The 27,819-nt window shown below is 39.0% G+C and overlaps 1 protein-coding gene across 3 annotated transcripts in view; it reads left to right on the forward strand.

The window, feature by feature from the left end:
- Window positions 1-749: 749 nt before the first annotated feature.
- Window positions 750-27,819, forward strand: part of ENTHD1 (ENTH domain containing 1) — a 106,342-nt gene continuing 79,272 nt past the window's right edge. Inside the window, exons 1-4 of one of the 3 annotated variants that reach the window (XM_072843882.1) lie at window positions 750-873; window positions 1,047-1,428; window positions 6,387-6,889; window positions 25,539-25,781. In XM_072843882.1, the coding sequence (XP_072699983.1) occupies window positions 6,541-6,889; window positions 25,539-25,781 (592 nt within the window). In that variant the 5' untranslated portion in view covers window positions 750-873; window positions 1,047-1,428; window positions 6,387-6,540. The remainder of the gene's footprint in view (window positions 874-1,046; window positions 1,429-6,386; window positions 6,890-25,538; window positions 25,782-27,819) is intronic. The other 2 variants (XM_072843881.1, XM_072843883.1) reach the window with 2 other exon arrangements.

The following is a 27,819-nucleotide window of genomic DNA, read 5'->3' on the forward strand; positions in this document are numbered from 1 at the left end:
CTGTGACGGTGCCTGTCACCTCCACTAGCCTGTGAACTCCTGCAGCATCCGACTCCTGCTTTATCTCTGCATCCGCACAGCTTGGTGGGGTGCCGGGCTCACTGAAGATCCGCTGACTATCTCAACGATGACCCATCAGTGGGACCCCCGGCCCTCCCTGGAGCCACTCCATCCCTGCCCACCACACACCTAATCTTTTCATTACTCTTTTGAAAAAATATTTTTAAAAGATTTATTTATTCATGAGACAGAGAGAGAGAGAGAGGCAGAGACACAGGCAGAGGGAGAGGCAGGCTCCCTGCGGGGGGCAACATCAAGATGGAGTGCAACATCAAGAACCAAAAATTGGCCCTTTGGGGGCCGGGGGGTGAGCCCATGTGGGACTCGATCCCAGGACCCCGGGATCAGGTCCTGAGCCGAAGGCAGACGCTCAACCGCTGAGCCACCCAGGCGTCCCTACTCTTTTCATTCCTAGCAAACAACCATTACATTCTTGGTCCTTTGAGGTGGACATCAGCTGCAGCTGCTGTTTCCAGGCAGCTTCAATACATTAGTAACAGAAGTTGTAAAATATCTCCTCGAAAGGAGGATGAGGGCAGCACCACGGCCCTCTGGATCGTTACACGAGGCCATCTGCCCTCAATTCACTGGGTGGCCTGGCAAACTAAGTCCTTTTGACGCCTCGCGTTCTGCTCTCGCGATACGCTGTGAACCGCAGACACGAGACCTCCGAGAGGCCGGAAGTGACGAAGCGGAAGTGGGGCAGGGCGTGGGCGCCTGGGCCTGGCCGCGGGAGGCGACCAGCCGGGGAGCCAAGGGCTTGAAGTTGAACGGGGAAAGGTCCCGACGCCGGTGGCTAGACTTTCTCCGCAGGTAGTAGATGGTTTGGGGGTGCAGGCGGGCGTGGAGGGGCCCGCTCCCCGCCTCTTGTCCCGGGGCCGTGCCGTCGCTGGCTGGGCGCGGGCGAGCAGGGGCTGAGGCTACCATGGCCTGCGTGAGGGAAGGTCCCCGTTGTGTGACGCCATCGTGTCACTCCCTCCTTCTAGAAACATCTGTGCGGCCCTGCCTTCTGCTCCAAGTAAACTGCGTGCTGTCCGACTCCTCTGAGGGGAGACGGTGGTCCGGCTCACCTGTGTGACCCCGGGCCTGGCACAGGGCCTGCCTTGTACACAGCGGTCGTTCTGAAGAAAGGGATGCCGAGGAAAGACCCCGTCTACAGGAAGTTGGTTCTCTCAGCCTTCGCCCTTCGTGTTCAGAATTCTTTCCCAAGCATCTCCCTTCTTCCTGTCCGCGGTCTATGTGGTGGTTGTTCCTTGTGCCGCAGATGAGGGAACTGAGGCCCAGAGAAGTTGTGGAACCTTAGTTAGGAAGTGGCAGAGCAGGACCTCAAGTCCCTGCCTTTGGAATCCTCATTATTAAAGCAATGAGGTGAGGTGTGTGAACGCCTAGGTGTGAGCGCGTTGTGAGCGCTCAAAAAAGAGTGGACCTTAACCCTAGAGAATGGGGACTGCGTCCTTGTTGCCCTTGTTTCTCCGTTTCCTAGAATGGAGTCTGCCGCACGGTGAATTCTGGAGAACTAATAGTTGAATGAATCGATGAGCACACACAGGAGGGAGGGGCTCCACAAAGTGGGTTTCTCAGCCTCTTGCAGTGTCCTTCCCATCCGAGCAGTAACACCTCCTAATGCCATGGCATCGTCTGCGATCATTCTCCCATCACAATCTTGGCCAGAGCTTATTTTCTCCCGGGTTAACTTAAGTCTATAGGCAGAACCTGTACAAAAAGGAAAGCTGTTCTCTGCCCTGAATGCTTCTTTCCAGATGCCTCTCACTCAGCCTCTTAGATGCTGGTCTTGGTATTGTCTTAGGTCTTTGGGTGAAGTCAGTTCAGTTCCTTGATTCCTTATTCTCAGTTCTGATATCCAAAGAATTTTGAAGATCAGTTTTTTCCCCCCAGGTCGTTTGGCAGCAACACCTGCATTGAAAGGAGCCACTTATCTGTATTTATTCCAGATATTTACAAGTTTTTGTTGCAGTCATGTTAATGTGTTTGCTTGTTCAGAGCAGCCCCACACCTTGCTGTGGGTATCATGTAACGTATGGTATAGGCACTGCATTACCCTTCAGAAGTCTGGAAAAAAACCCGTTGAGTTTGAATTCCACAATGTCACTTGATAAATGATTTCCTGTTATGATTAAGGTAAAGTTGAGGGAGGAAATAGCCTTTGCCAAAGCATTGTGGAAGTGGGCAAGTCTAAAATGGAAACCAAGAGACCTTTTCTACCTCATCGTGTGTTTACTTTGGAATTATTTAAGGGCAAAAAGCTCCTTAATCAAACGCTGGTTTTTGAATGTCAGGATCGTGTTTTATATTTCTTATGTCATCCGCAAAGTGTTACAAATGGTACATACTCAAGAAATATTTGTTGAAAGTGATACAAATGGTAGATACTCAAGAAATATTTGTTGATATTGATTGTCAATACCTGTTTCTTGAGTACCTATTATGTTCTAGGTACTGATTAGGCAATAGGATTATATTGCCTTGTAAATAGAATGGTCATGGTCCCTACTGTCATGGAATTCCTGGTCTGGTGATGAAGAAAGCAAATGACAAATACAAAAGTACAGAGTATGGTAAGTCACATGAAGGAACTAAACCAGGTGCAGAAAGAATATGTTGGGAAGATCTAAGTAGTTACTGTGCTAGCCTCTCAGAAGAGGTGACCTAGATTTGTGACATGGAATATCTTAACATTTCTTTTTTTTTTTGTTTTTAAGATTTTATTTATTTATTCATGAGAGACACACAGAGAGAAAGAGAGAGAGAGAGGCAGAGACATAGGCAGAGGGAGAAGCAGACTCCACGCAGGGAGCCTGACATGGGACTCGATCCCAGGTCTCCAGGATCACACCCTGGGCTGCAGGCGGTGCTAAACTGCTGGGCCACAGGGGCTGCCCTATCTTAACATTTCTAAATATTCTAGGGACTTGGATAGCCAACCAAAATTTGGGTGTGAAAATTTACCTGTTGGGAACCACTTTTGTCACATCACTGTAATTACAATCCCAAGTTTCTGATAGTATGAGTAAACTGAACATTTGTATGTAGTCAGGCATCTAAAACACATAAAGTCAACATATAATTTACAACTAACACCAATTGAGCTCCTTGCTAATCTGAAAAGATAACAATTGTAGAATAGTGTCTTACCTATTCTATGATCATGTCACAAAGTACCATGCGTTAGTAAATAGTATTAATTCACTCATCCAGACTTTTTGCTTCATGGTTTTTTTAATGATTGGGAATGTGTTTAATTTAGGTATGATGTCAGGCACATCCAGTCCCATTGGATTGAAGCCTATTATTTAGATACTTTCCCCGGGCAGAAAATGCATTGAAGAAAACATTCTTTGAGTACAAAGTAGAAAATATAGGAGAACCTAAAAATTAGGATTTTTGTCTCTCCAAAATATAGACAGGTAGCTTGCCAAAAAAGAAAAAAATAGCATTTTGATGACTGTGTTCAATTCCAGAAGGCTATGATTCTAACAGGGTTTTTTTTTTTGTTTGTTTTTTGTTGTTTTTTTGTTTGTTTAAATAGACTTGTGAGGAAACAGATCAATACTTGTTGCTCTCAGCCAGTGTCACAGTGCATCTCTGCATGGCGTGAGCTTGGTAGAAGGGGGGAAAAAGACAATAGAAAAAGAAAACCTTCATGATTGAAAATTTTAATGGCTTATTGAAACATTATAAATCTGGTTTTCACTACAGGAATAAGTCAGATAAAAATGCCTATGTTTGAAGTGCAAGCAAGGGAGAAAATCAGAAAATTGTAAAAACACACAACTTCTCTTTTTCTTCCTAGGGTTGATGATAGTCTCTTTCTAAGAAATGCTAATTAAACTGATACATTTTCCATCTTGCTTATTTGAGAGTGTGTTGTACTTTTACAAAAAAAAAAAAAAAAAAAAAAAAGGTTAATTATCCCCTTCTCCTTTTTTGAAAAAAAAAAAAAATGGATAACTCATTTAGTTTGCTTCTGAAAATTTATGTCTTCCTTAAATACACAGAAATTAATCAAACCTGAGCTAGGAATTGTGAAGGTCAAGGAAGAGAAGCAAAACTGAAAACAAGACAAATTTGTTATGGATTTTAATGTTTTCCTTTTGTGTGTGTGTGCAGTTTCTCTAGTAAAATCTGATTATAGATCGTTGAGGCTTCATTGGGTCTGGATGCTTGTCAGGGCTTGAAATCAATTTAGTACACTATCTTGGTGGCCATCAGGGATGAATCACCAGGGAAATTGCAAACTAACTGGCCCACCTTAATGTGAAGTAATGAAAAAGAAGGAAGGGAATGGTTTCATATGAACTGCGAGTTGATCATTCATAAGCATCATTTAAGGCTCTGGGGCTACAGACCTCCTTTAGGTTTTAATGTATTTTGTATCAACCTAAATGGGCCTCTTTTTGTGTGTACTTGTTTTGGGATGTGAGAAATACAGATGCTGATCACTCCAGGTTTTAGGGAAATTGTTACCTGATTTGTATCATAGTATTGACATTGTTTACTCCTAAATGCATATTTCCTTTTCTAAAGCCCAGTGAAGAAAGTAATTTAACCTTTTTCTTGAACTTGCTAACCTTACCAGGACTAAAATACTGGTTAAGGGTACCACGAGTTAGATGTCGAGTCCACTGAGGTACAACTACTTATGTTAATAGCTGACAACCCTCCCTACTTTCAGATTAACAAGAATGCAGAACATATTTATTTATTTATTTATTTATTTATTTATTTATTTATTTATTTATATTTATGATAGTCACAGAGAGAGAGAGAGAGAGGCAGAGACACAGGCAGAGGGAGAAGCAGGCTCCATGCACCGGGAGCCCGACGTGGGATTCGATCCCGGGTCTCCAGGATCGCGCCCCAGGCCAAAGGCAGGCGCCAAACCGCTGCGCCACCCAGGGATCCCTGCAGAACATATTTAAATCTGATTCTAGTGGCCTGTACTAAGAATACAACCACAGGGTCATCTGATGATTCTAAGGCTTGGATGCTACCATCTTAATTACCTTCAGGACCCACTATTTTTATATGTGACAACAAATTTTAAGAATGAGATGTCAGAGTACAAGTCCCATTTTCTTTTTATTTTTTTTTATTTTTTATTTTTTATTTTTATTTGCATTTATTCTATGCAGAATTTACTCCCGGGCCATAAGTTTTTGTTTCTTCAGTTTCTTCTGGGATATCTTTTTCTTCTGTGCAACCTCCTCTTCTGGTTTAGGAACAATCTCCTCTTTTTCAGTAAGAATCATCTCAATGTGGCAGGGAGAGCTCATGTATGGATTAATCCGGCCATGAGCCCTGTAGGTTCTACGTCGCATCTTGGGGGCTTTATTCACCTGGATGTGCTCAATGACCAGAGAATCTACATCTAAACCCTTAAGTTCAGCATTACTCTCCGCATCTTTAAGCATGTGCAGTAAAAATTCAGCACTCTTCTTGGGCCACCGACCCTGTGTCCAGCCCCACTGTTTGGCCTGCGCACACCTACCAACTCCACCATTGTAGCGACGGAATGGCACACACTGCTTCTGCAAAGTGACATCTTTCAGATACTTGGTGGCTTTTCGAATATGCATACCCTTGATGGCCTGGGCAGTTTCACGTGTGTTCTTAAAGTGAACACGAAGATTTGAACCTCTCGACTTGCATGATTTTGTAGGGTTTTCTGGGTCCAGCGAGTAGCGAACCATCTCCAGAGGTCACCTCAGGCCGCTCGGGGGAAGAGCCAAGTCCCATTTTCTTATACTAACTTGACCATTGTCCATGGAATGCTTTATTTTATTTTATTTTATTTTTTTATTTTATTATTTTATTTATTTTATTTTATTTTATTTATTTAGATTTTATTTATTCATGAGAGACAGAGACACAGGCAGAGGGAGAAGCAGGCTCCATGCAGGGAGCCTGACGTGGGACTCCATCCTGGGTCTCCAGGATCACACCCTGGGCCAAAGGCAGGTGCTAAACCGCTGAGCCACCCGGGCTGACCCCCCCTCCTTTTTTTTTTAAAGATTGTCCATGGAATGCTTTAAAATAATTTATTTCTGGCCAAAGAGGTTGAACGATATTTTCTACAGAAACTTTTAAGATTAGAAAGACCATCTAGATTTCTTTAAATAATACAGGCCAATTCCTTATAAGAGATTTTTCCATACTGATCCTAGGAGAATTTAGGTGGTGCCCCCAATTCTGGCTGATTAAATGAAGGGCTGATTTCTAAGTAATCCTAGATTTTTTCAGACTGACTTGGTCTTCTGTAGATATTTCAAAAAGTATTTAACTTACATCTTTTTTGTGCTTTGCAGGAAACCGATGCCTCATCAAAATGAAGATTAATCATTTGTGTTTGGGAGCAGCAGAACTGGGGACCACTTACCTGTCAAGTGTTTTATAAACCAATTATATAAGCTCTGATTCCACTGCTCTCCTCCCCATCTTACCTTCAAACTTGTCTTACCTATGGCATTCAGGAGACAAGTGAAAAACTTTGTGAAAAATTATTCAGATGCTGAAATAAAAGTCAGAGAAGCAACTTCTAATGACCCTTGGGGTCCTTCTAGTTCTCTGATGTTAGATATCAGTGGCCTGACTTTCAACACAATTTCTCTGTCAGAGATTATGAATATGCTGTGGCAGAGACTCAATGATCATGGGAAGAACTGGCGCCATGTGTATAAATCCCTGACACTCATGGATTATCTCATCAAGAATGGATCAAAGAAAGTTATTCAGCATTGCAGAGAAGGGTTCTGTAACATTCAGACCCTAAAGGATTTTCAACACATAGATGAAGCTGGAAAAGACCAAGGTAAAAGAAATGCATACGGTGTGCCAATAAAGATGAGAGGTTTGGGGGACACCTGGGTGGCTCAGTGGTTGAGCATCTGCCTTTGACTCAGGTCATGATCTCGAAGTCCTGGGATTGAGTCCTACATCAGGCTCCCCTCAGGGAGCCTGTTTCTCCCTCTGTCTAGGTCTCTGCCTCTCTTTCTGTGTCTGTCATGAATGAATAAATAAATAAAATCTTAAAAAAAAAAAGATGAGAGGTTTGGGAGAGGATCCTTTTAAAGCAGGAGCTGGGGAAAAGTTGTTCTTAAATGTATCAGCCCCCTTTCTCCTGGGACAGTTATAGTTTCCAGTTTAATCCTTTGTGTTGACTCCTGAGGGCCTTAGAGAACAATTTTTTTTTTTTTCCCAAGAAGATGGGTAAAACCAACACACTTAGGTTCCTGATAAAACGATACCTCATAGAAAATGAACAAAGTGAATAAAGCGGGAGGCATGGCAGCTTGCTATAATAATGTCACTGTAATTCACAATTATAATTAGACTGAAATTTAGTCACAAATGTAAAGAAGTGTTTCCAAAGACTACAGAATCTTCAAAGACTATCTAGATGGAAGTACTTACATGAATACAAAAATTTAGGTCATAAAATAATTTTGTTGGGGGTGGAGGAGGAGGTGAAATAGGGAAAGGGTGCGTGGAATACTGAACTGAGATGATTTGGTAGTGTCTGGTATCTACAGTGCTAAAAGAATCAGCACTTCCTCCCTGTCTAATGTAAAATTATAATTTGTGCTTAAAGGGAATAGGCTTATGAATCATGAGAAGAGGATAAAATTCAGTGCAGTCTTTGTGTTAAGTATACATTTTTAGAATAGACTTTTTAAAGAGCACTTTTAGGTTTACAGAAGAATTACACAGGGAGTACAGAGTTCTCATAGACCCTTCCCCATCCACACGCTGTTTCTCCTATTAACATCTTGCAGTAGGGTGGTGCGTTTGTTACAGTTGACAAACCAGTATTAATACATTAACTAAAGTCCCTTGTTTACCTTAAGGTTGGCTCTTTGTGTTCTATAGTTCTGTGGGTTTTGAAAAATGAGTGTCATGTATGTACCATTCTGATATCCTACAGAATAGTTGTGCTGCCTTGATAATGCCCCATGTTCCACTTGTTGGTTCTTTTTAAGCTAGAACCCTTGGCAACCACTGATTTTTTTTCTTGTCTTTATAGTTTTGCCTTTTCCAGAATGTCATATAGCTGGAATCGTACAATATGTAGTTTTTTCAGACTCGTTTCTTTCCTTGACAGTAGGCATTTAAGATTCTCTCATGTCCTTTTATAGCCTCAGAGCTCATTTCTTTTTTTTCTTCATGTTTTAAAAATCAGCTTTGTTGCGATATAATTCACTTACCATACAGTTCACTCATTTCAAGTATACAATCCTGTGGCTTTATGTATATTATTAATTTTTAAATATTGTGATAAAATGTAAATAACAAAATTTGTCATTTAAGTATGCAGTTCAGTGGCATTAATTCTATTCATAAAGTTGTACCACCATCACCACTGTCTACTTCCAAAACTTTTCATCACCCCAGACAGAAACTCCATAACCATTAAGCAATGACTGTCCTGCTAACCTCTCATCTACTTTATGTCTCTATAAATGTCCTATGCGGGGTACCTCATATAAGTGAAACCATAGAGCATTTGCCCTTTTCTGTCTGGCTTATTTCACATACCACAGTGTTTTCCAGTTCATCTGTGCTGTGGGACGTCTCAAGACTTCATTCCTCTTATAGCTGAATGACATTCTGTGGTATAAATATATCGCATTTTGTTGATCTATTCATCAGTTGGGAGATTCTTGAGCTGTTTTCACATCCTGGCTATTGTGAATAGTGCTGCAATGAACGAAAGCATCCAAGTGTCAGTTTGAGTCTCCACTTTCAATTCCTTTGGGTGTATACTTAAGAATGGAATTGCTCGATCATATGGCAATTCTATGTTTAGTTTTTTTGAGGAACCAATAACCTGTTTTCCTTAGCACCAATGCCATTTTACATTCTTACCAATAATGTAAGAGGGTCCCTGTTTTTTCACATCCTTGTCAACACTTTTTACTGTCCATGTTTTTGATTATAGCCATTCTACTGAATGTGAAAAGTAGTATCTCATTGTGATTTCAATTCACATTTCCCTAAAGACTAATGATGTTGAACATCTTTTTATGCCCTTGTTGGTCATTTATAGATCTTCTTTGGAGAAATGTCTATAGAAATCCTATGTCCAGGATGCCTGGGTGGCTCAGCAGTTGAGTGTCTGCCCTTGGCTCAGGCTGTGATCTTGGAGTTCCAGGATGGAATCCCACATCAGGCTCCTTGCATGGAGCCTGTTTCTCTTTCTCTCTCTGCCTATATTTCCGCGTCTCTCTGTGTCTCTCATGAATAAATAAATAAAATCTTTTTTAAAAAATCCCTTGTTCATTTTTTACTGTTTTTTTTAATTGTTTGGTGCTATTGTAAATGGAATTGTTTTCTTAATTCCATTTTCAGATTATTCTTTGCGAGTGTATAGAAATACAACTGACTGAGTTATTTTTGTGTATTGCTCTTGTGTCCTGCTACTTGCTGAGCTCATTTATCAGCTGTAATAGTTTGTTGTTTTTTTCTTCAGATTCCTTAGGATTTTCTGCATGCAAGATCATGTCATCTGCAAATGGAAATAGTTTTACTCTTCCTTTCCAATCTGGATGCCTTTTATTTCTTTTTTTTGCTTAATTTCCCTGGCTAAAACCTCCTGTACAGGATTGAATAGAACTGGTGGAGAGCAGACATCCTTGTCTTGTTTCTGATCTTAAGAGGAAAACGTTCAGTCTTTTACCATTAGGTATGATGTTAGGTTTTCATAGATGCTTTTCATCATAAGGTTGTTAGAGTTCTAGTTTGTTGAGTGTTTTTATGAGGAAAGGCTGTTGACTTTTGTCAAGTGTTTTTTCTGCATCTGTTGAAATGATTATGTGTTTTCCCCCTTTATTCTAATATGGTGTATTACTTTGATTTTCATATGGGTACCAACCTGCATCCCTAGTGTAAATCACACTTGGTCATGATGTATATCCTTTTTATTTTTGAACTGTTTACTTAAGGTCAGGTTTGAGGTTTAAAAATTTATATATATATATATATTTTAGAGAGAGGCAGAGAGAGCATGAGCAGGAAGAGGGGGAGAGAGAGAGGCAGAGAATCACAAGCAGATTCTGCACTGAGTGCAAAGCCTGATGTGGGGCTCAATCTCATGACCTTGAGATCATGACCTGAGCTAAAATCAAAGGCCAGATGCTTAAACCGACTGAGCCACCCAGGCACCCCAGGTTTGAGGTTTAGTGATGAAATTGGAGAAAATCTTCCTGGGTTTTGATCATGCTGTGCTTTTTAATCCAGAAATTGTAAAGACATTAACTTTCATGAGGTTTGAATTTATTTTTAAAAATTAAAATAGTGATCAAAATTTTGCATCCCCAAGAATTAGGTTTAAAAAAAGTATTTTGTATGATCGTGAATGGAATATAATCATTTTTTTCTTCATAGAGCAGATATTTTATTACTGTACTAAGCACTTGATTTTTTTTCCTTAAGTGGAAAGAGAGGATCAGCCCATGTTCTAAAGAGTTTATGAGCTATTTTGAGAGATAAGATAGATAAGCATGAAATTTTAAGCAGACATGCTTAGTTATGCATTTATACCTTTTATATGTACAAAGTATGGTATATTTGGATATGTTTAAATTCACTATCATAAAGGTCTTTCAGATTTCCTAACAGTTGAGCTTAGCATCAAAGAATGAAGCACAAGTATACTATCTTGGACTTTGTAAATACTCTTGATTATTTGGTAGCACCAAAAAGGCAAGAAAAATATTTTATTTTTATCTTTCATGCATTTATCATTTTGTGTTTGTTTCTTAGTGAATGTAATTATTAGAATAATAGCTCTTGGCATAATTTATACATAAACAAATGTGTATGTATATTGGGGGTCAATGCATGGACAAAAAAATTGTTACTGATTGGGTGTGCAGTTAAAACAGTTTGGGAATTACTTGTTCTCAGGATAAAGTCAGGCCCCTTAGCATGTTCCAAATCGACCTTTTACTATTAATTCCTTAGTCTTCAATCTAACACATTGCATTTGGCATTCCTAGTATATTCTTCACTTCTATGTGCTGATACTTAAGATGTTTCTTCTTCCCTGTAATAGCAGTTTCTTGCTGTTTGTTGAATTCCTACTTAGTTGTCAAATTCTAGCTCAGAGGTCTTTTCCTCCATATCTCCAACTATTTCTTTTTCTCACTAGGCAGAATTAATTGCTGTAGAACTTTATTAATAATATCAGTGTGGGTTTTTTATAGTATACCCATTTGATATATATATGTATATGTGTGCATGTATGTATACATGTACATGTATATGTACAGATTTGTCCTTGACTAGATTCTTAGGGTATATGTCATATGATAATCATCTTTTTACCATCAGGCCTTGGTACATACTGGACATCAGTAAATTTTTATTTAGTAGAAGTTATAAAAAAAGAAACTGAGGGAATTGAGGTAAGAAATTTGATCATTGAAAAACTACTCAATAAGAATGATTTTGTTGGATCAGAAAAGAAAAAAAGCAATGAAGTTTATTTTTTATTTTTTATTTTTATTTATTTATGATAGTCACAGAGAGAGAGAGAGAGAGGCAGAGACATAGGCAGAGGGAGAAGCAGGCTCCATGCACCGGGAGCCCGATGTGGGATTCGATCCCGGGTCTCCAGGATCGCGCCCTGGGCCAAAGGCAGGCGCCAAATCGCTGTGCCACCCAGGGATCCCAGCAATGAAGTTTATACCGAGAAATTAATGAGAGAGAAATTGCAGTGATCCAAGAATCTATAATTGGATCCTACCTGAGATACTGGTATTAAGAAGAGACAAAGAAAAAAGGTAAAAGCAGAAGAAACTATAGAAAAAAAGACCTTTATGTTGATTTCCTTGATTAGTTTTTACCCTTTACCCGGAGTGCACATCTCCAGATACCTGCATTGCTTCCTCACTTCAGATCTCTGCTGAGAATCTGAGAAAGTCATTTTATTAGTGAGGTCTCTTATATCTACCCTATTTATTTAAAATCAGCCCCACCCCATTCTTTGTACTGATACGCCCTAGCCACCTTCTGTTTTATTTTTCTTCATAGCTTTTCTTATCTGACATAGGGCATGTTTTATATATTTTTTTATCCCTTCTTACTCCCTATTATTTGTTTTCTTTCTCCTCCTACAAAAGCATAAGTTTCATGAAGACAGGAATATTTTATGTCTGTTTGAGGTTTAAAGATTTTTATATATATTTTTTAGAGGGAGAGAGAGAGCATGAGCAGGAAGAGGGGCAGAGGGAAAGGCAGAAAATCACAAGCAGATTCTGCACTGAGCACAGAGCCCAATGTGGGGCTCAATCTCATGACCTTGAGATCATGACCTGAGCTAAAATCAAGGGTCAGATGCTTAACATCTTTGTCCATGCTCTATAACATTACAACAGTGCCTATCACACAGTGCCTGCCCAGTAATTAATAATAGTATTACAGTAATCTCCCCTTATCTGTGGTTTCAATTTCCATAGTTTCAGTTACCCCTGGTCAACTGCGGTCTGGAAGCAGATGATCCTCCTTCTGACATATTGTTCAGAAGGTTGGTAGTAGCCTAGTGCTATATTACAATGCTTATGTCACTCACTTCACTTCCATATTATCACATAGGTGTTGTATTATCTCACATCACATAAAAAAGGTGAGTAGAATACAATAAGATATTTTGAGAGAGATAACCCATTCATATAATAGCTTTTATTATGGTATATTGGTATAATTGTTCTATTTTATTATTGTAGTTAATCTGTCACTGTGCTTAATTTACAAATTAAACTTCATCGTAGGTACGCATGTGTAGAAAAAAGACATATATAGGATTGTCTTCACAGTTTTTACGGTCTATACAGTTTCTGGCATCTAACTAGGGGTCTTGGAAAGTATTCCTCATGGCTAAGGGAAGGCAACTGTACTGTAGAGGGGAAAAGTTGAGAAAACAATTCGGAAAACTTGGGGAACAAGAGAAACTTATTTTCAAATAGTTCATTGGTTAACGTTTCAAACAAGGTTCTCCATATGCTTTTTTTCAACCTCCAGACAGCTTTTCAGATGAAGTAAATTTAAAACAATGAGTCTAATTATTCATCTGAAAAGATTTTTAGTAAATTTTATGATAAATTTCACTGTTTCAGACTTTGGGGACACTGTTTTGTATTATAGTTTTGGGGGGGTTTTAGGTTGACAGTTGAACACATTGTTTTATTTTATTTTATTTATTTTCTTTGTAAATTTATTTTTTATTGGTGTTCAATTTGCCAACATATAGAATAACACCCAGTGCTCATCCCGTCAAGTGCCCACCTCAGTGCCTGTCACCCAGTCACCCCCCACCCCCCGCCCATCTCCCCTTCCACCCCCCAAGTGCTAACACCTGAAAATCAGCACAGCAGGCCCCTCCCCCAGAAGACCAGCTAGACCAACAGGGGAAAAACAAATTTTTGACCAAGCAGCACTGGAAAGTTCCAGGGGAAGTAGAGGGATTTACAGTATACAGAATCAGAGGATACCCCCCCTTGTTTTTTTGTTCTTTTATTTCTGTTTACTTCCCCCTCTTTTTTTCTTTTTTCTTTTCTCTCTCTTTCCTTCCTTCCTTCCTTCCTTCCTTCCTTCCTTCCTTCCTTCCTTCCTTCCTTCCTTCCTTCCTTCCTCTCTTTTCTCTCTTTTCTCTCTTTTTCTCCTTTTCCCAGTACAACTTGTTTTTGGCCACTCTGCACTGAGCAAAATGACTAGAAGGAAAACCTCACTTCAAAAGAAAGAATCAGAAACAGTCCTCTCTCCCACAGAGTTACAAAATTTGGATTACAATTCAATGTCAGAAAGCCAATTCAGAAACACTATTATAAAGCTACTGGTGGCTCTAGAAAAAAGCATAAAGGACTCAAGAGACTTCATGACTGCAGAATTTAGATCTAATCAGGCAGAAATTAAAAATCAATTAAATGAGATGCAATCCAAGCTAGAACACATTGTTTTAAATACAGAGATACTTTACCTGAAACAGTGTCTAGAATCTATAGAAAAACATTGAACATATGAATTTAAAATGTAACCAACATACTGCTTAAAAATAAGTTTATTCTGTATTCTCCAACTTTTTGGACCCCTATATTAGCAAACAAGTTTATATAGTTTAACTGTGTGACAAAGGCTCTTCTAAATATTTTACCTGTATTAACTCGTTTAATCTTCATAATAACCCTTTGGATAGGTTGGCCCCTTTTTACTGATGAGGAAAGGAAGGTACAAAGAAGTTGAGTAGCTAGCTCACACGGCTAGTTAGTGTTAGAGTCAAGATTATAATCTAGACGTTTTGACTCTAGAATCCATGTTCTCAACAATATGTTGTTGAATGAATGATGTTATCCATATCCTGCTCATGCTCTTTGCTCTTCTACTCTATGCTGTCACCACATGTCACATCTCCAGACTTGACCAAGCACTTGACTAGCAGCATATAGCAGGATGGAGCACATAGGAAGGATCTGAGAACTGAATTAGTTGTGTTCATTAATCTGGGACAGGAACCGAGAGGTTTATTCTTTTTTTCATCTATTTCAGAGTTATTTTATGTCAAAGATGATACAAGAAATGTACATATTATACTCTTGACTTGCAGCAGTCATGGCCTAAAAAATCATTCACTCAAATCTAATTTTACGGTCTTGGACAAATAGCTAGATGCAGTTGGCATGGCTGGGCCTGTTTTTTATCGCAGGTTTAGGGCCCATTATGCATTAGGCTCAAACTTATCAGAAAGAGTGCCATGTTCCTGCAGGTGATTCAGGTTCTCCAACTGATAGTCCTCAGTCTCCTTGATATTTTCAGGTCAAGTGCAATGTTCTTTCCCTTATGTGCACAATATCCCTATATCTCTGTCAGAGCACATTTATATACATGCCTGTATCTTTTGCAAAACTGTGAATTTCTAAAGGGCGATAACATTATCTCTAGCACTTACTACATTGCCTGGGAGTAGGATCACTCAATAGATATTAGATGAATGGATGACTAATACTGTAATACTTTTATACCTTTAGCAGATTTATAGCAATTAACTTTCTTTTAGGAATATAAAAAATATAAATGTCAAAGTTGACTCCTTTAACCATAAAATTTCTACCTCTTTACTCTAAATTATTATTATTAAAGATTTTATTTATTCATGAGAGACACACAGAGAGAGAGAGAGAGGGGCAGAGACACAGGCAGAGGGAGAAGCAGGCTCCATGCAGGGAGCCCGACGTGGGACTCAGTCCCGGGTTTCCAGGGCCACACCCTGGGCCGAAGGTGGCGCTAAATCGCTGAGCCACCCGGGCTGACCTCTAAATTATTTTTTAAAATAGGTTTTTAATGCTAACACTGCTTTATTGAGATATAATTTATATACTAAAACATGCACAGATCCTAAGTATACAGTTTGATGAATGTTGGTAAGTATAACCAATCACCCATATGAAGATAAAGAACATTTCCAATCCCCCTTTCCGTTTATCCCCCTTTCTACTTAGTTCTTCCTCCTTCCCAGCGGCAGCTGCTATTCTAATTTCTCCTACTGCGTAAATTAGTTGTGTTTTTTTCTTGAAACTCATACAGATGGAAACATATGTATTCTTCTGCCTCTGGCTTCTTTATCTCCACTAATGATTTTAAGACTCATGCATGTTGTTGCATACATTAGTAGTATCATTCCTGTTTATTGGTGAGTCCTGTTCCATTATATGAACATCTCAGTTTTTTTGCCCATCTTCTGTTGATGGGCATTTGATATGTGTATAGTTCTTGGCTATTATGAATAAAGCTCTTGTGAATGTTATTATGTAAGCCTTTTTATGGCTATACATATTCAGTTCTCTTGGGCATATGCTCAAGAGTGGCATTTCTGGGTGTATATTCAACTAGTCTTCTAAAGTGGTTTCTACCACTTCGTACTCCCACCAGTAGTGTTTGAGAGTTTGTTGCTCCACATACTTGTCACTACTTAAGTACTGTTATTCTTTTTTATTTAACCAATTTGATGAGTATATAGTATTGTTTCAATCTCCATTTCCCTGAAAAGTTGTTGAGCATCTTTTAATATGATTTGTGAACATCTTTGCCTATTCAAGTGTTTTGCCTATTTCAGTTTTAAATTTTTTTGCCTATTTTTAAATTTCATTTGTAGTGGTTCTTTATACATTCTGGATATGAGTCCTTTGTCAGATAGATATATGGATTACAAATATTTTCTCCAAGTTTGTGACTTGTCTTCCCACTTTCTTAATGTCTTTTGATGAAGTGCAGTATGTTTTCCTTTATGGCTGATGCCTTTTGTGTCTTGTCTGAGAAACTTGCCTACCCCAAAGCTATGAAGGAGTTCTCTTGGTTTCTTTTAGACATCTTACAGTTTTAGCTAGGTCTGTGATTGATCTAGAATTAACTTTATGTATATTATGAGGTGGAAGTAAAGTTCAGTCTTTTCCATAAGGTATCTAGTTGTTTGAGTTACTAGATTTTAATAATAGAGCATTTTTGTGTTTGGTATCTTATTTGACCCTTACAATATCTTAGAGGAATAAAAGATATATGTTATCTCTCTTAAAGAGATGAGGAGCTAGCGCCCAGACAGATTAAGTTATTTAGGTAAGGTTGCACAGCTAATTAATGACTGAACATGATTAAAGCTCATATATCCTAATACTGCTTAGTGCTATTCTATTATTGTGCTACACAGCCTCTCCTAATTGAGTTTTAAAAAATATCCTAACAAAGTTTCATCGAACTACCGGAGTGAACTTAATTAAAATTGTCTGAAAAATACCTAGTTGAATGTTTCATACCATCAAATTATTTATTTATACAGATTATGGTATTCTTTTTATAAAACCAAATTTATAGTATTCTTGGAAATGTGTGTATTATAGATGTATGTACTACTTTATTCTCAATTAGGTAAGTCATGAGATTGTAGTTAATTTTGTTTAAATGGGCCATTATATGTGTACATTTATGTAAATTAAAGGTAGATTTCTTTTTATTTTTTATTTTTATTTATTTTTTAAAATAAGTTTATTTTTTATTGGTGTTCAATTTGTCAACATACAGAATAACACCCAGTGCTCATCCAGTCAAGTGCCCACCTCAGTGCCTGCCACCCAGTCACCCCCACCCACCTCCCCTTCCACCACCCCTAGTTCGTTTCCCAGAGTTAGGAGTCTTTCATATTCTGTCTCCCTTTCTGATATTTCCCACTTATTTTTTCTCCTTTCTCCTTTATTCCCTTTCACTATTTTTTATATTCCCCAAATGAATGAGACCATATAATGTTTGTCCTTCTCCAATTGACTTATTTCACTCAGCATATTATTTCACTCAGTTCCATCTACGTCGATGCAAATGGTGGGTATTTGTCATTTCTAATGGCTGAGTAATATTCCATTGTATACATAAACCACATCTTCTTTATCCATTCATCTTTTGATGGATTTCTTCTTTTTTTTTTTGATGGATTTCTTCTTAAAGGTACATTCTAAAAAGACAAATTTTCAGTGTTGTTAAAAAATTATGTTAAGCGGTTTTACTAGAAGTAACTTGGCATACACTGGTGACATTACTGCCATTTTAGTTTTCCCTTGTCATTATCAGTCATCTAATTTGGGAATTAGATGCTTCACACTTTGACCCATGGCTGATTTTGTACAGGCTGCCTGTCTGCCTCCAGGATTGGCCCTTACCAATCACCTACCCATTTGTTCACTAAAGTTTGAAAGTCTTGGAGTAGGAACTAAACCTTATAAGCCAGAGTTAAGAGACACAACCCGAAATGTAAAAAGCAAAGACTGTGGAAGATGTGATACATTTATATATTTACGCTAGTTTAGAAGTTATTGATTTAAAAAAAAATTTTTTTTTGAGGAGATGGTTTTTTGAGTTCAGGTTCTCACAGAAGGGAAGAAAACAAAACACCAGGTATTTGGACCCTGATAGGATTTAGAGAAAGACTGGACATGGACAAGTAGAAGAACAAAGGAATGATTAGAATTTCACTTTCAAGGTGACTATAATGAATTAAACAGAGCCAAGATATCTGGAAACAGTGAGTTCAAGAAAAAGAAAATATTTTAAAATGTAGAATTACTTTGGATGTTGGTTAGCCTCTAAAAGCAAAATAACTGAAATCTGACTGTCTTCCTTCTTTTACAGGAGGGACAGAAGTGGGACAGTGTGAGGCAGGCAGCTCCTGGACTGGGAGGTGGGAGGGGGTGGGAGCGGGAAGGAGGGTAGTGCCTAAGCACTGTGGGAAGAATCTAGCTTCCAAGTGCATCAGACTTGATTGTCTCTCTATAGCTGTCAGACAGCAGTGGTCAGAATTCTCTAACCATCAAACCCATCTGATACATAGTGGAGGCTGGATTCATTAGTGAAAGTAGATGTGCTCATTTACAGAGAGGTGGGATAATTAACACAAGGCTGCTGAACAAATGTGATTTCCTGTAACACATATTTTTATAGTTTTGATGAACAAATGAATTTCCTTTAAACAAACATCCAGGCTTCGGGTCATCATGAGCCTGTTCTGTTAGTGCTTTGTTATTGTTACAAGTAACTTGAAAGTTATATTACTGTGAGTTCAAATAAAACCTTTATACCTACAACAGTTTAATATTTTGGATCACCTTTTGCTCCTTCGAGCAAATATAATCATTGGTAATCATGACAGCAAGAAACAAACCATGAATCTATTTAAACTTAAATATGCCAGTCTAGCCAGTCTTCCCACGTTCCTCTTTACATATTATACACACATGGACAGCAGAGTACAGTAAACAAACAAGAGAGAATAACAGTTTAGCACTTCAGTGCTGTGTCAACACAATCGTGCTCTTCTCAAGGTTCCCATCAAATAAAAAAGCTTACATTTGTATGCTAAATTCAGTCAAGGAAACTAAAGTCTATATTGTGGTATTTCTATAGAGCCAGTCTCTACCTTCAAACTTACTATTAACTTTATGACTTTGGAAAAGTTTTTTACTCCCCCTAAACTTACTTTTCTTATCTGTAAAATGGACTTTGTGAGGATTGGAGATAATGTCTGAAGGCCAGGCACCTTCTAGATCATCAATCAATATTAGCTTATACTGTTACTCCTTGGCATATTTTTACTTTTATTACTTTTATTTCCTGCAGTGTATATTCATGTCCAAATAATGCTCAGTGCAAACCATTCACTAGGAAGGGCTTCTCCACTATCCTGTTTTTCCAGTTTCTGCCCATCCAATGCGCCTTGCCCACATATCTGTTGAAGCACACTGCTGTATGACCCAAGGACATGTTACCTCCTTCACTGGACTCCGGGTTTGGAGGGCTGAGGTTATTTTATTGAGATCTCTATTTCTTTACTCAATTTGGTGAAGGTGCTGAATAAATGTCTGCTGACTGAAATGCTGACAAGTGGGCTATTATTGGAGGTTCAAAGAAAAGATTGGTAGCTTTTTTTTTTTTTTTTTTTGATTGGTAGCTTCTAAGAGTTTCCCATTATCCTAAATGTTCTGTCTTTCTACAAGATTTCTACATATAGGATTATTTTTATTTATCCTGCTTAGTCTTTGAAGATCATTTTTGATGTGAGGATTCATGTATTTTCTCTTAAATTCTCAGCCCCTTTTGCTCTGAATATTGCTTTTTTGTGATTACCGTAATTTTCTTCTTTTGAAACTAAGTGAATACTGGGCCTTGCACAATCTGTCGTTTATGACTTTTAATTAATCTTTTTAATCTTACTGCCACTCTGTGCTATATTTTGGAAGAATTCCTTAATACTATTCTTCAATTACCTCTTCAGCTGTTAGATTCTGGAGTTTTTGGATGTTGAGGGTTTTTTTCTTTTTAATTCTACTGAGTATAGTTTTCATTTCTAGGATTTTTAATCGGCTCTTTTCATATCCAATGTTTTTGTTTCATTTCTGCCTATTTTTGTTTCATAATCTCCAATTTCTTGTTGTGGTTATGATTCCTGTATTAATCTCTCTTAATTGTATTACTTAAAAATCTTTGTTTAGGGGGTGCCTGGGTGGCTCAGGTGGTTAAGCATCCACCTCTTGATTTCAGCTCACATCATGATCTCAGGGTCATGAGATAAAGACTCACACCTGGCTCACGCTGGGCCTGGCACCGCTTGGGAGTCTCTCTCTCCTTCTCCCTCTGCCCCCCCACCACACGTGCACGTGCTCTCACTCTCTCTCAAATCAATCATAAATACATATGTAAAAATAAAAATCTTTGTTTAGCGTTTTAAAATCCTCTAACAATATAGAATATTGATTTATAGAAGATCTTACAGAATCCTATAGAACACTGATTTCCCTTGCAGTGTATTTGCATTTTGATTGCTGTTTTTATCAGCCATCTTTCTTAAGCATGAGATTTTTTTAAAAAACTATTTTGGAATTTTAGTTTTCTGTCTTATTTTGACTGGGAGGTTCTTCCTCCACTATCCATGTTCACCCCTTGATGTTGGTTTTCAGTTCATGCCACCCAGCTCCCTTAGAGCCTCCAGTACAGCCCTTAGAAAGGCAGCCATGCCCTGTGATAGAACTAAGGTGTCTTACATGCAGCCACTGAGGTGGCAGGAGCCTTGCCTGCCTTAGGTTTAGTTCCCAGCCTTAAGGCTGCACATGTGTCTTCTAGCTTCTAGACCCACAGCTACAAATAAGTGACAGCCCAGGAAGCAGCTGGGTTTTTCCCCTCTTCTTTTTCTTTTCTTCCCAGCCCTCTCTCAAACACAGATACCCCCTAACATCAAAGAGTGAGATCAGCTCTGGTTCCCTAACACCTGAGGAGCTGAACTCCTTCCTGACTGCCAGATCAAGAACCCAGCAGCCCTGTAGCTTCAGCCTGGCTTATTGCTTTTTCATTTCTCTTATATTTATGGTTTGTGGAGGTTTTTATCCTGTTTTTGAGACTGCTGATGTCTATTATTGCTGTATATTTGGAGCAGAGCAGAGGGGTACTTTGAAGCATGAACTTATTGGTGCCAACTTGACTGAGGGTTTTTTAACTTGAAAATAACACTGTTGGGGATACTTCTCCCCTACCTTCCTACCCCAATTCCATCACCCACCCCTGGAGACATTGTGGAGGATAGAAGGCAAGGGAGACTTGAGATAAGTAAATAAACAGAACACCACAGGCAAGAAATGAGTGGGGCCTGAACTGGGAGATGGAGACGAGAGGATGGATTTGACACTAACAAGAGGCCTGGGTTATTGAGTTTTGGGGGTGGTGGTGAATGGATATAAAATTCACTGAGAAAGGAATATAGGAAGAAGAGTAAATTTGGGTTGGTTAGTGGGTCAGGTATGGGGGGAGCGGTGTTAAGATGTTTTATGACCACTCTCTGAAGCCTAATACATGTTTTTCTAGAAGTCCGATGTATGTCTTTGTTTCTGGTGCATTTCACTGCCCAACATCTTTGAATTTATCATATTTCTAAATCCTTTTACATGATGCTCATTTGTGTGTTTACAGAGACTCCTCCCCTGCATTTGGGACATTTTCCCTCAGAATGTTCCTTCATTTATTGAACAGACATTTCTGAAGTATCTCTTAAGCACACAGGCATACTTCTGGCTGTAATGGAGGGAAAAAGACATTTATCAAATAAATAAGCAATTACAACCTGTGGAAGTGCAGTAAGAGACAAGTGCAGGTGCATGAGACTGGAAACCAGGCTTGACCAAGGATGTGTAGAGCGAGCTGGGAGGGTCTTGCTATCTCTCAACAGAGGGCTTCCTAAAGAAGTGAAGTCAGAGCTGCTCCCTCTGCCTGAATGTCTGCAGGGCTGGTTTTTTCTGGCTGCTCAAAATGCACAGAGATATGACTTGACTTCACTGCACCACAACTTGATGTTTAGCACCTCACTGTTCTTTATTTCCTTTAGAGCATTTATTTTTATCTGAAATTATCTTGTTTAGGAATCTTGTCATTTTTTTTCTCACTTGTGCTTCTAGAACAATTCCTGAAACTTAAGTATTTAAGAAATGATCAGATAATTGCCTAGGTGCATAAGTGAGTATCTCTGGGTATTGGTCTGATGCATAGTTGCTCTAGTGATTTGTATGTCCTTTGCCTTTGCTTGAGTTTGAGAAGCCTCCTCCAGTTGGCTTTCTGTTTGTTCATTTTTCTATCCTGTTGACTCTCCCCTCACTTCACTGTGCCTTTCTGATGGGTGTTGCCAATGGGAGTATCTCCTGCTCTGGCCAAGGGGATGGGCATGTGACTTTCAAGCTGGGCCAAACTGAGTCATTCTCTTGGATTTTTCCAGTTTGAATGAAGGAAGAGGGAGGCTTCTCAGGTGGTAGAGTGTGAGGCATGAACCTGGAGGTATCTGTGGCCATGTCCACATTCAGATGGATGAAGCCAATATGTAAGGGTTTGAGAAAATGAAGGCATTACACGCCTCTTCCAGAGGGAAGAAGGGATGGGAGAGGGAAGAGGAGTCCTAGTAGTTCTCCAGTCTCTTCCTCTTTTTTACCTGAGGCCCAGTCATAACCCCTGGTTTTTTCATGGCCAGTTCAATTTGAGTTTCTGTCACTTAGAACCCAAAGATTCCTAATTAAAATAATATAGCTTTTAAAAAATATATATTTATTTATTAGAGAGAGAATGAATGAAGGGGAGGGGCAAAGGGAGAGGAAGAAGCAGACTCTCCAGTGAGCAGGGAGTCTGACTTAGGGCTCAATCCCAGGGTCCTGGGATCATAGCCTGAGCTGGAGACAGACATTTAATTGACCAAGCCACCCAGGCCCCCCAAAACAGAATATAGCTTTGTTTTGACTTTATTCTTCATCTTAATAATGAGCTTTACATCTTGATGTACCTTTGGGTATTGATCTATTTCGTAGCTTGATTTCTCATTTCAGAGAATCCATGTTTTCTCCCTCCCTTTGTCTTTCTCCCTCCATTCCATCTTCTTCCCCTCCCCTCCTTTTCTCTTTTAGACACAAAGTGGTTGGTTCCTATATGTGTTCTATTCCAGTACAATTCTGTTTTAGTACTGCATCCCTCCTTTCCTTTCAGAAACATATTACTTAGCAGTGAGGAGATGCCATCTTGTTAGTACTATTATTATTTAACTCATCCTGGAAACAAGTTTATTGGACTCATAGATTTTTTTTCACTTTCAACTTCAGTGCTTTAGAACAGCCAGGTTTCTACTCTCCAGCATCTTGAGGGTGGCAGGGAGGTAGCCAGGGCAGTGGGCAGCCTCAAGTGAGAAGTAAACCACTGGGCTTGACATTCCGGATGCTATCAACTGCTCCCTCAGGGAAGAGCCCTGATGTTTCAGGGAGAAGTGCTTCATCATTGTGGTTGGCTTTCTGCTTGATGTACCTGCATGGACCTTTGAACTTTTGTAGCTGCTTTCAAGTGCCACCAATTCATGCAGACTCCAAGTAAAATAATCCACATCTGTCCCATAACTTCTAGTTCTGACCTTTTGTAATTAAGGGTGTTGCAAGAAACTTTCAGGCCAAGCAACTTTCTCAGGCAGCTGCATTGTAAATTGGCACTCAGTATCTTATACATGTGGTTCCATTTGCACTATGTCAAGGAGGAAATTGAAACTTTTTGGTAATTTGCTCCTTTATCAACTCATTTACTCAGTAAATGTGCAATCATTCTTCTAGACACTAAAGGTACTGGGTGAATGAGGTTCTCTGCCCCCATGGAGTTTGTATCATAGATAAAAGAAATAGTAAACAAGTAAACGTGTGTGTGTTTGTGTGTGTGTATAACAGTATCGGGTAGTGACAAAATAGGTAATGAAAGAGAGAGTGATGGGAATGGGGCTATTTTAGAGAGGGTGGGCAGAAGGAAGGCTTCTCTGAGGTGGTGACATTTGAGTAGAGACTTGAATGAATTAGGGACCTATCCATGCAGAGCCCCTGGCAGAAGCAACAGCTAGCACACAGCTTGAAGGAGATAGATAGCCTGGTGTGATTGCAGAATAAGGCAGTCAGGGTCGCCAGTGTAGAGGGAGAGCGTGGAAGTGGAAGGAGATGAGTTTTTATGAAGTTAGAAATGGAAAAACAAGTCTTTCACCCTTTCTCCCAAACTGAGCTATGGCAGTTTTCCAGGGGAAAGGAGTGTCTGGCATGTTGTCCCCAAAGGCTGACAGTCACAGCAGGCTTCTATCAGGCAACACAAAGTGGTAACCCAAAACACTGCGGGATTTTTTGTTTACAGACTACAAATTACTCATAGGAAACTAAGGGTGTTAAGAATGATACGGTTCACAGCAGTTATAAAAGAAGTTTGGAAGGAGGAAGTGACTAAGAAATGAGATTAAGAGTAGATAAAATAATCCTGGGAAAAATGGCAACTTGAACAAAGGTTTCTGAAACCATCCGTAGCAGTCCTTAATGAAATGACTGCAGAGAACATATTAGCTTCTTTCATCTAAATGCACCCTACATTTGACCATTTCTCATTACTTCTACTACTTGTAAATTATAGTTGGATATATTACCACTTTAATTCATCATGCTTAGAGCCCAGAGTGAACATTGTAGTGCATCTTTTAGGGACTTTTCAGTTTACTTCTGGAAGAAGGCTTGGGAAGACATGAGATGTTATAATATGAGTTGGTCCCAAGCTATGGAGAGGGGAGTGGGTTTCCTTTATCATTTCTCATGGGGAAGGGATTGAGAATAGTAATGATACTATATATTTGAATGAGTATATTTTTATATCTGTGAATTACACTGAGATATGCTTCTACTGGTTTTTACATAGAAAACTCAAGGCCAGACAGATCACCTAACATATCAGAGTCACACAGATGATTAAGGAGAGCATCTTCATTAGGATTCTGGTCTTAGACTGTGCTCTGGCACTCTATTAATGGCATCAAGTTGTTTTGATAAGATGTTACGTCAAAGAAAATCCATTCCCCCCCCCCATTCTTGTCCCACCCCAATCGTACCCCTTTAAGGTAAGGGATATTAACAATGTTGTGAGAGCACAGCAGGCCATCTTCCTGCCCATCCATCATCCATCCATCCATCCATCCATCCTATCCACTCATGTATTTCTCTATCTACTTATCTCTCCTGTATTCATATATAATGATTGATTTTCCTCTGTGCTTTACCGATTTAAATCATACCATGCATATTATTTTAAATCTTTAGTTATATGTCATGGTCGTACATCTAGATCTAATTTCATTTTTCTTCTTTTATGCCTATATTGTTTGATTTATTGCAATGTATTTATTACTTTTAAAAGGAAATATGTGATACGATTTCATCATACATTTATTTACTTCTCAAAGTATAAGAAAAGGAGAGCTTATTGACAATTCTAATGAAACCGGTTTCCCTATTTTTTCTCTTTGCTTACATTGCTTATGTTTTTTTTCCTAATTTTCTTAAGAATAAAAGTTAATTGTAGCTTTAATGAACATTTTCTTACCTACACAAATCCAATGTATTTTTCAGGTTATTATATCCGGGAAAAGTCTAAGCAAGTAATAACGTTGCTGATGGATGAACAGTTGCTGCATAGAGAGAGGGAAGTAGCATGTCGGACAAGACGGCGTACCTCCTACTCTATGACATTTCCTAAAAGATTACCTGGTACAGCTAACTCACCAACAGCATGTGCTTCTGCCCACACACCAGAAATTTCTGCTTCAGAGAAGAAACGTAAGCTTCTTAAGGTTGCAAGGCTACATAATAAAAGTACGTATAATGAGCGTCAGCCTACAATGGTATCATTTAAGAACAATGAAAAAATATAAACATTAGGGTTTTTGTTTTTTTTTTGTTTTTAACATTTTACTTATTTATTTATTCATGAGGAACACAGAGAGAAAGGCAGAGACATAGGCAGAGAGAGAAGCAGGGTCCTTGCAGGTCCTTGCAGGGACTTGATCCCGGGATCACAACCTGAGCCAAAGACAGACACTCAACTGCTGAGCTACCCAAGTGCCTCAAAACATTAGATTTTAATACTGAAGTATTAATGCTATATTAGTGCTATTGGTACTATATTAGGCCTCATTCTGTACAAAACAAAGATGAATAATAGTAGAAAATATTACGACTGTTTTCTGAATGCAATTTATTTGGGTTTCAAATAAAATGAGAGTTTTGAGCTCAAATGGTATTAAAATAGTGACTACTTATTTGGCATTGTGATTCATGTTAAGATTTTCATCATAACTGGAATGTGAGCCTCAGGGTCTGGGCATCTATGCGTTTTGTGCTGTTTGATCCTACACATTTCTTAAATGTGCCTCAGAATTCTGAAAGTCTCTCAAACTCCTACAGGACAACAGTGTCTTCTATCATAGAACTTTTTCCTTTGCCAAAGATTTTAAATGCAGAATGAACTTTTTAAAAAAAGGCTTTCTTGGGGATCCCTGGGTGGCTTTGCAGTTTGGCGCCTGCCTTTGGCCTGGGGCACCATCCTGGAGTTCCGGGATCGAGTCCCGAGTCGGGGCTCCGGGCGTGGAGCCTGCTTCTCCCTCTGCCTGTGTCTCTGCCTCTCTCTCTCTCTCTCTATCATGAACGAATAAATTTTTTAAAAAATCTTAAAAAAAATAAAGGTTTTCTTTGTAATGTTATAGAAATCAGCAGGAAAACACAATTATTGGGACACTTGGGTGGCTCAGCAGTTTAGCGTCTGCCTTTGGCTCAGGTGTGATCCCAGGGCCCTGGGATTGAGTTCCACTTCAGTCTCCCTGCATGGGGCCTGCTTCTCCTTCTGCCTGTGTCTCTGCCTCTCTCTCTGTGTGTCTCTCATGAATAAATAAATAAAATCTTAAAAAAAAAAAAAGAAACAAATTACCTTTTCTAGTAAATTTGCCAAAACATGAAGGAATGTCATTGTGCTCTATCTTCTCCAGTACAAACCTTGTTGGTAAGTTTTGTGTAAGGAATGGTCTGAGGAAGGAAAATCATTAAAGAAATGTGACTTGAATTACTGTGCCTTGAAAGGAGGTAAACTTTATGCTGTGAGAGAGACAGCAGAAGTGACAGAGTTAAAAGTATTTTCAGAGGCTTGCCGCCTAGCTTTATCATGTAACTCTATTAAACAAGAGCCTGAAAGAGCTGCAGGTATTAAATGAACAGATGTTCCAAATGTCAGTTATGTATAGAAATTAAGAATGTTAATAGTAATACCAACACAGAGGAATCTTGCTAAAAATCACTAAAGTACTTCTCTGACTCAGGAGTTCTCGAATGTTCACTCAGTTTGTGTTTGTGTGGACTAGGGAGATGGAAAGATGGTAAAAGACAGTAAATGCCATCCACATGCTTCTAAGTGGAGTGGAACCTCTTTCTTTCTGGTAGCCATTTTATTTAGAAATAAATCTCCAGGAGAGAAAAGAGACACAGTCTGAAATTTTCTCACAGAAGCCTTCAACTCAAACTAATACAAAAATGGAGTTACAGAGTAAAATCACCGACTTGCCCACCCCTTTCACTACTTCTCTCTTGCCTTTCTTGTTCTCTCTCCATTCCTTTTTTCTCTTCCTTGCTCTTTCATTGTAAACATCTATTAATGGATTGTTTTGAAATTTAGATATCAAGCAGAAATTTGGAGCTATAGCAGTGAGTAAAACATAGTCCCTTTCATCATGGAGCAAATATTCTAGTGACAGAGACAGATACTAATCGCACATAAACAAAATAGATATAAAATGTTATGTCAATGACAAGTCCTATAAAGAAAAGGAAAGCAGGGGGATCCCTGGGTGGCTCAGCAGTTTAG

Source organism: Canis lupus, chromosome 11 (assembly GCF_048164855.1).
Source record: "Canis lupus baileyi chromosome 11, mCanLup2.hap1, whole genome shotgun sequence".
NCBI lineage: Eukaryota > Metazoa > Chordata > Mammalia > Carnivora > Canidae > Canis > Canis lupus.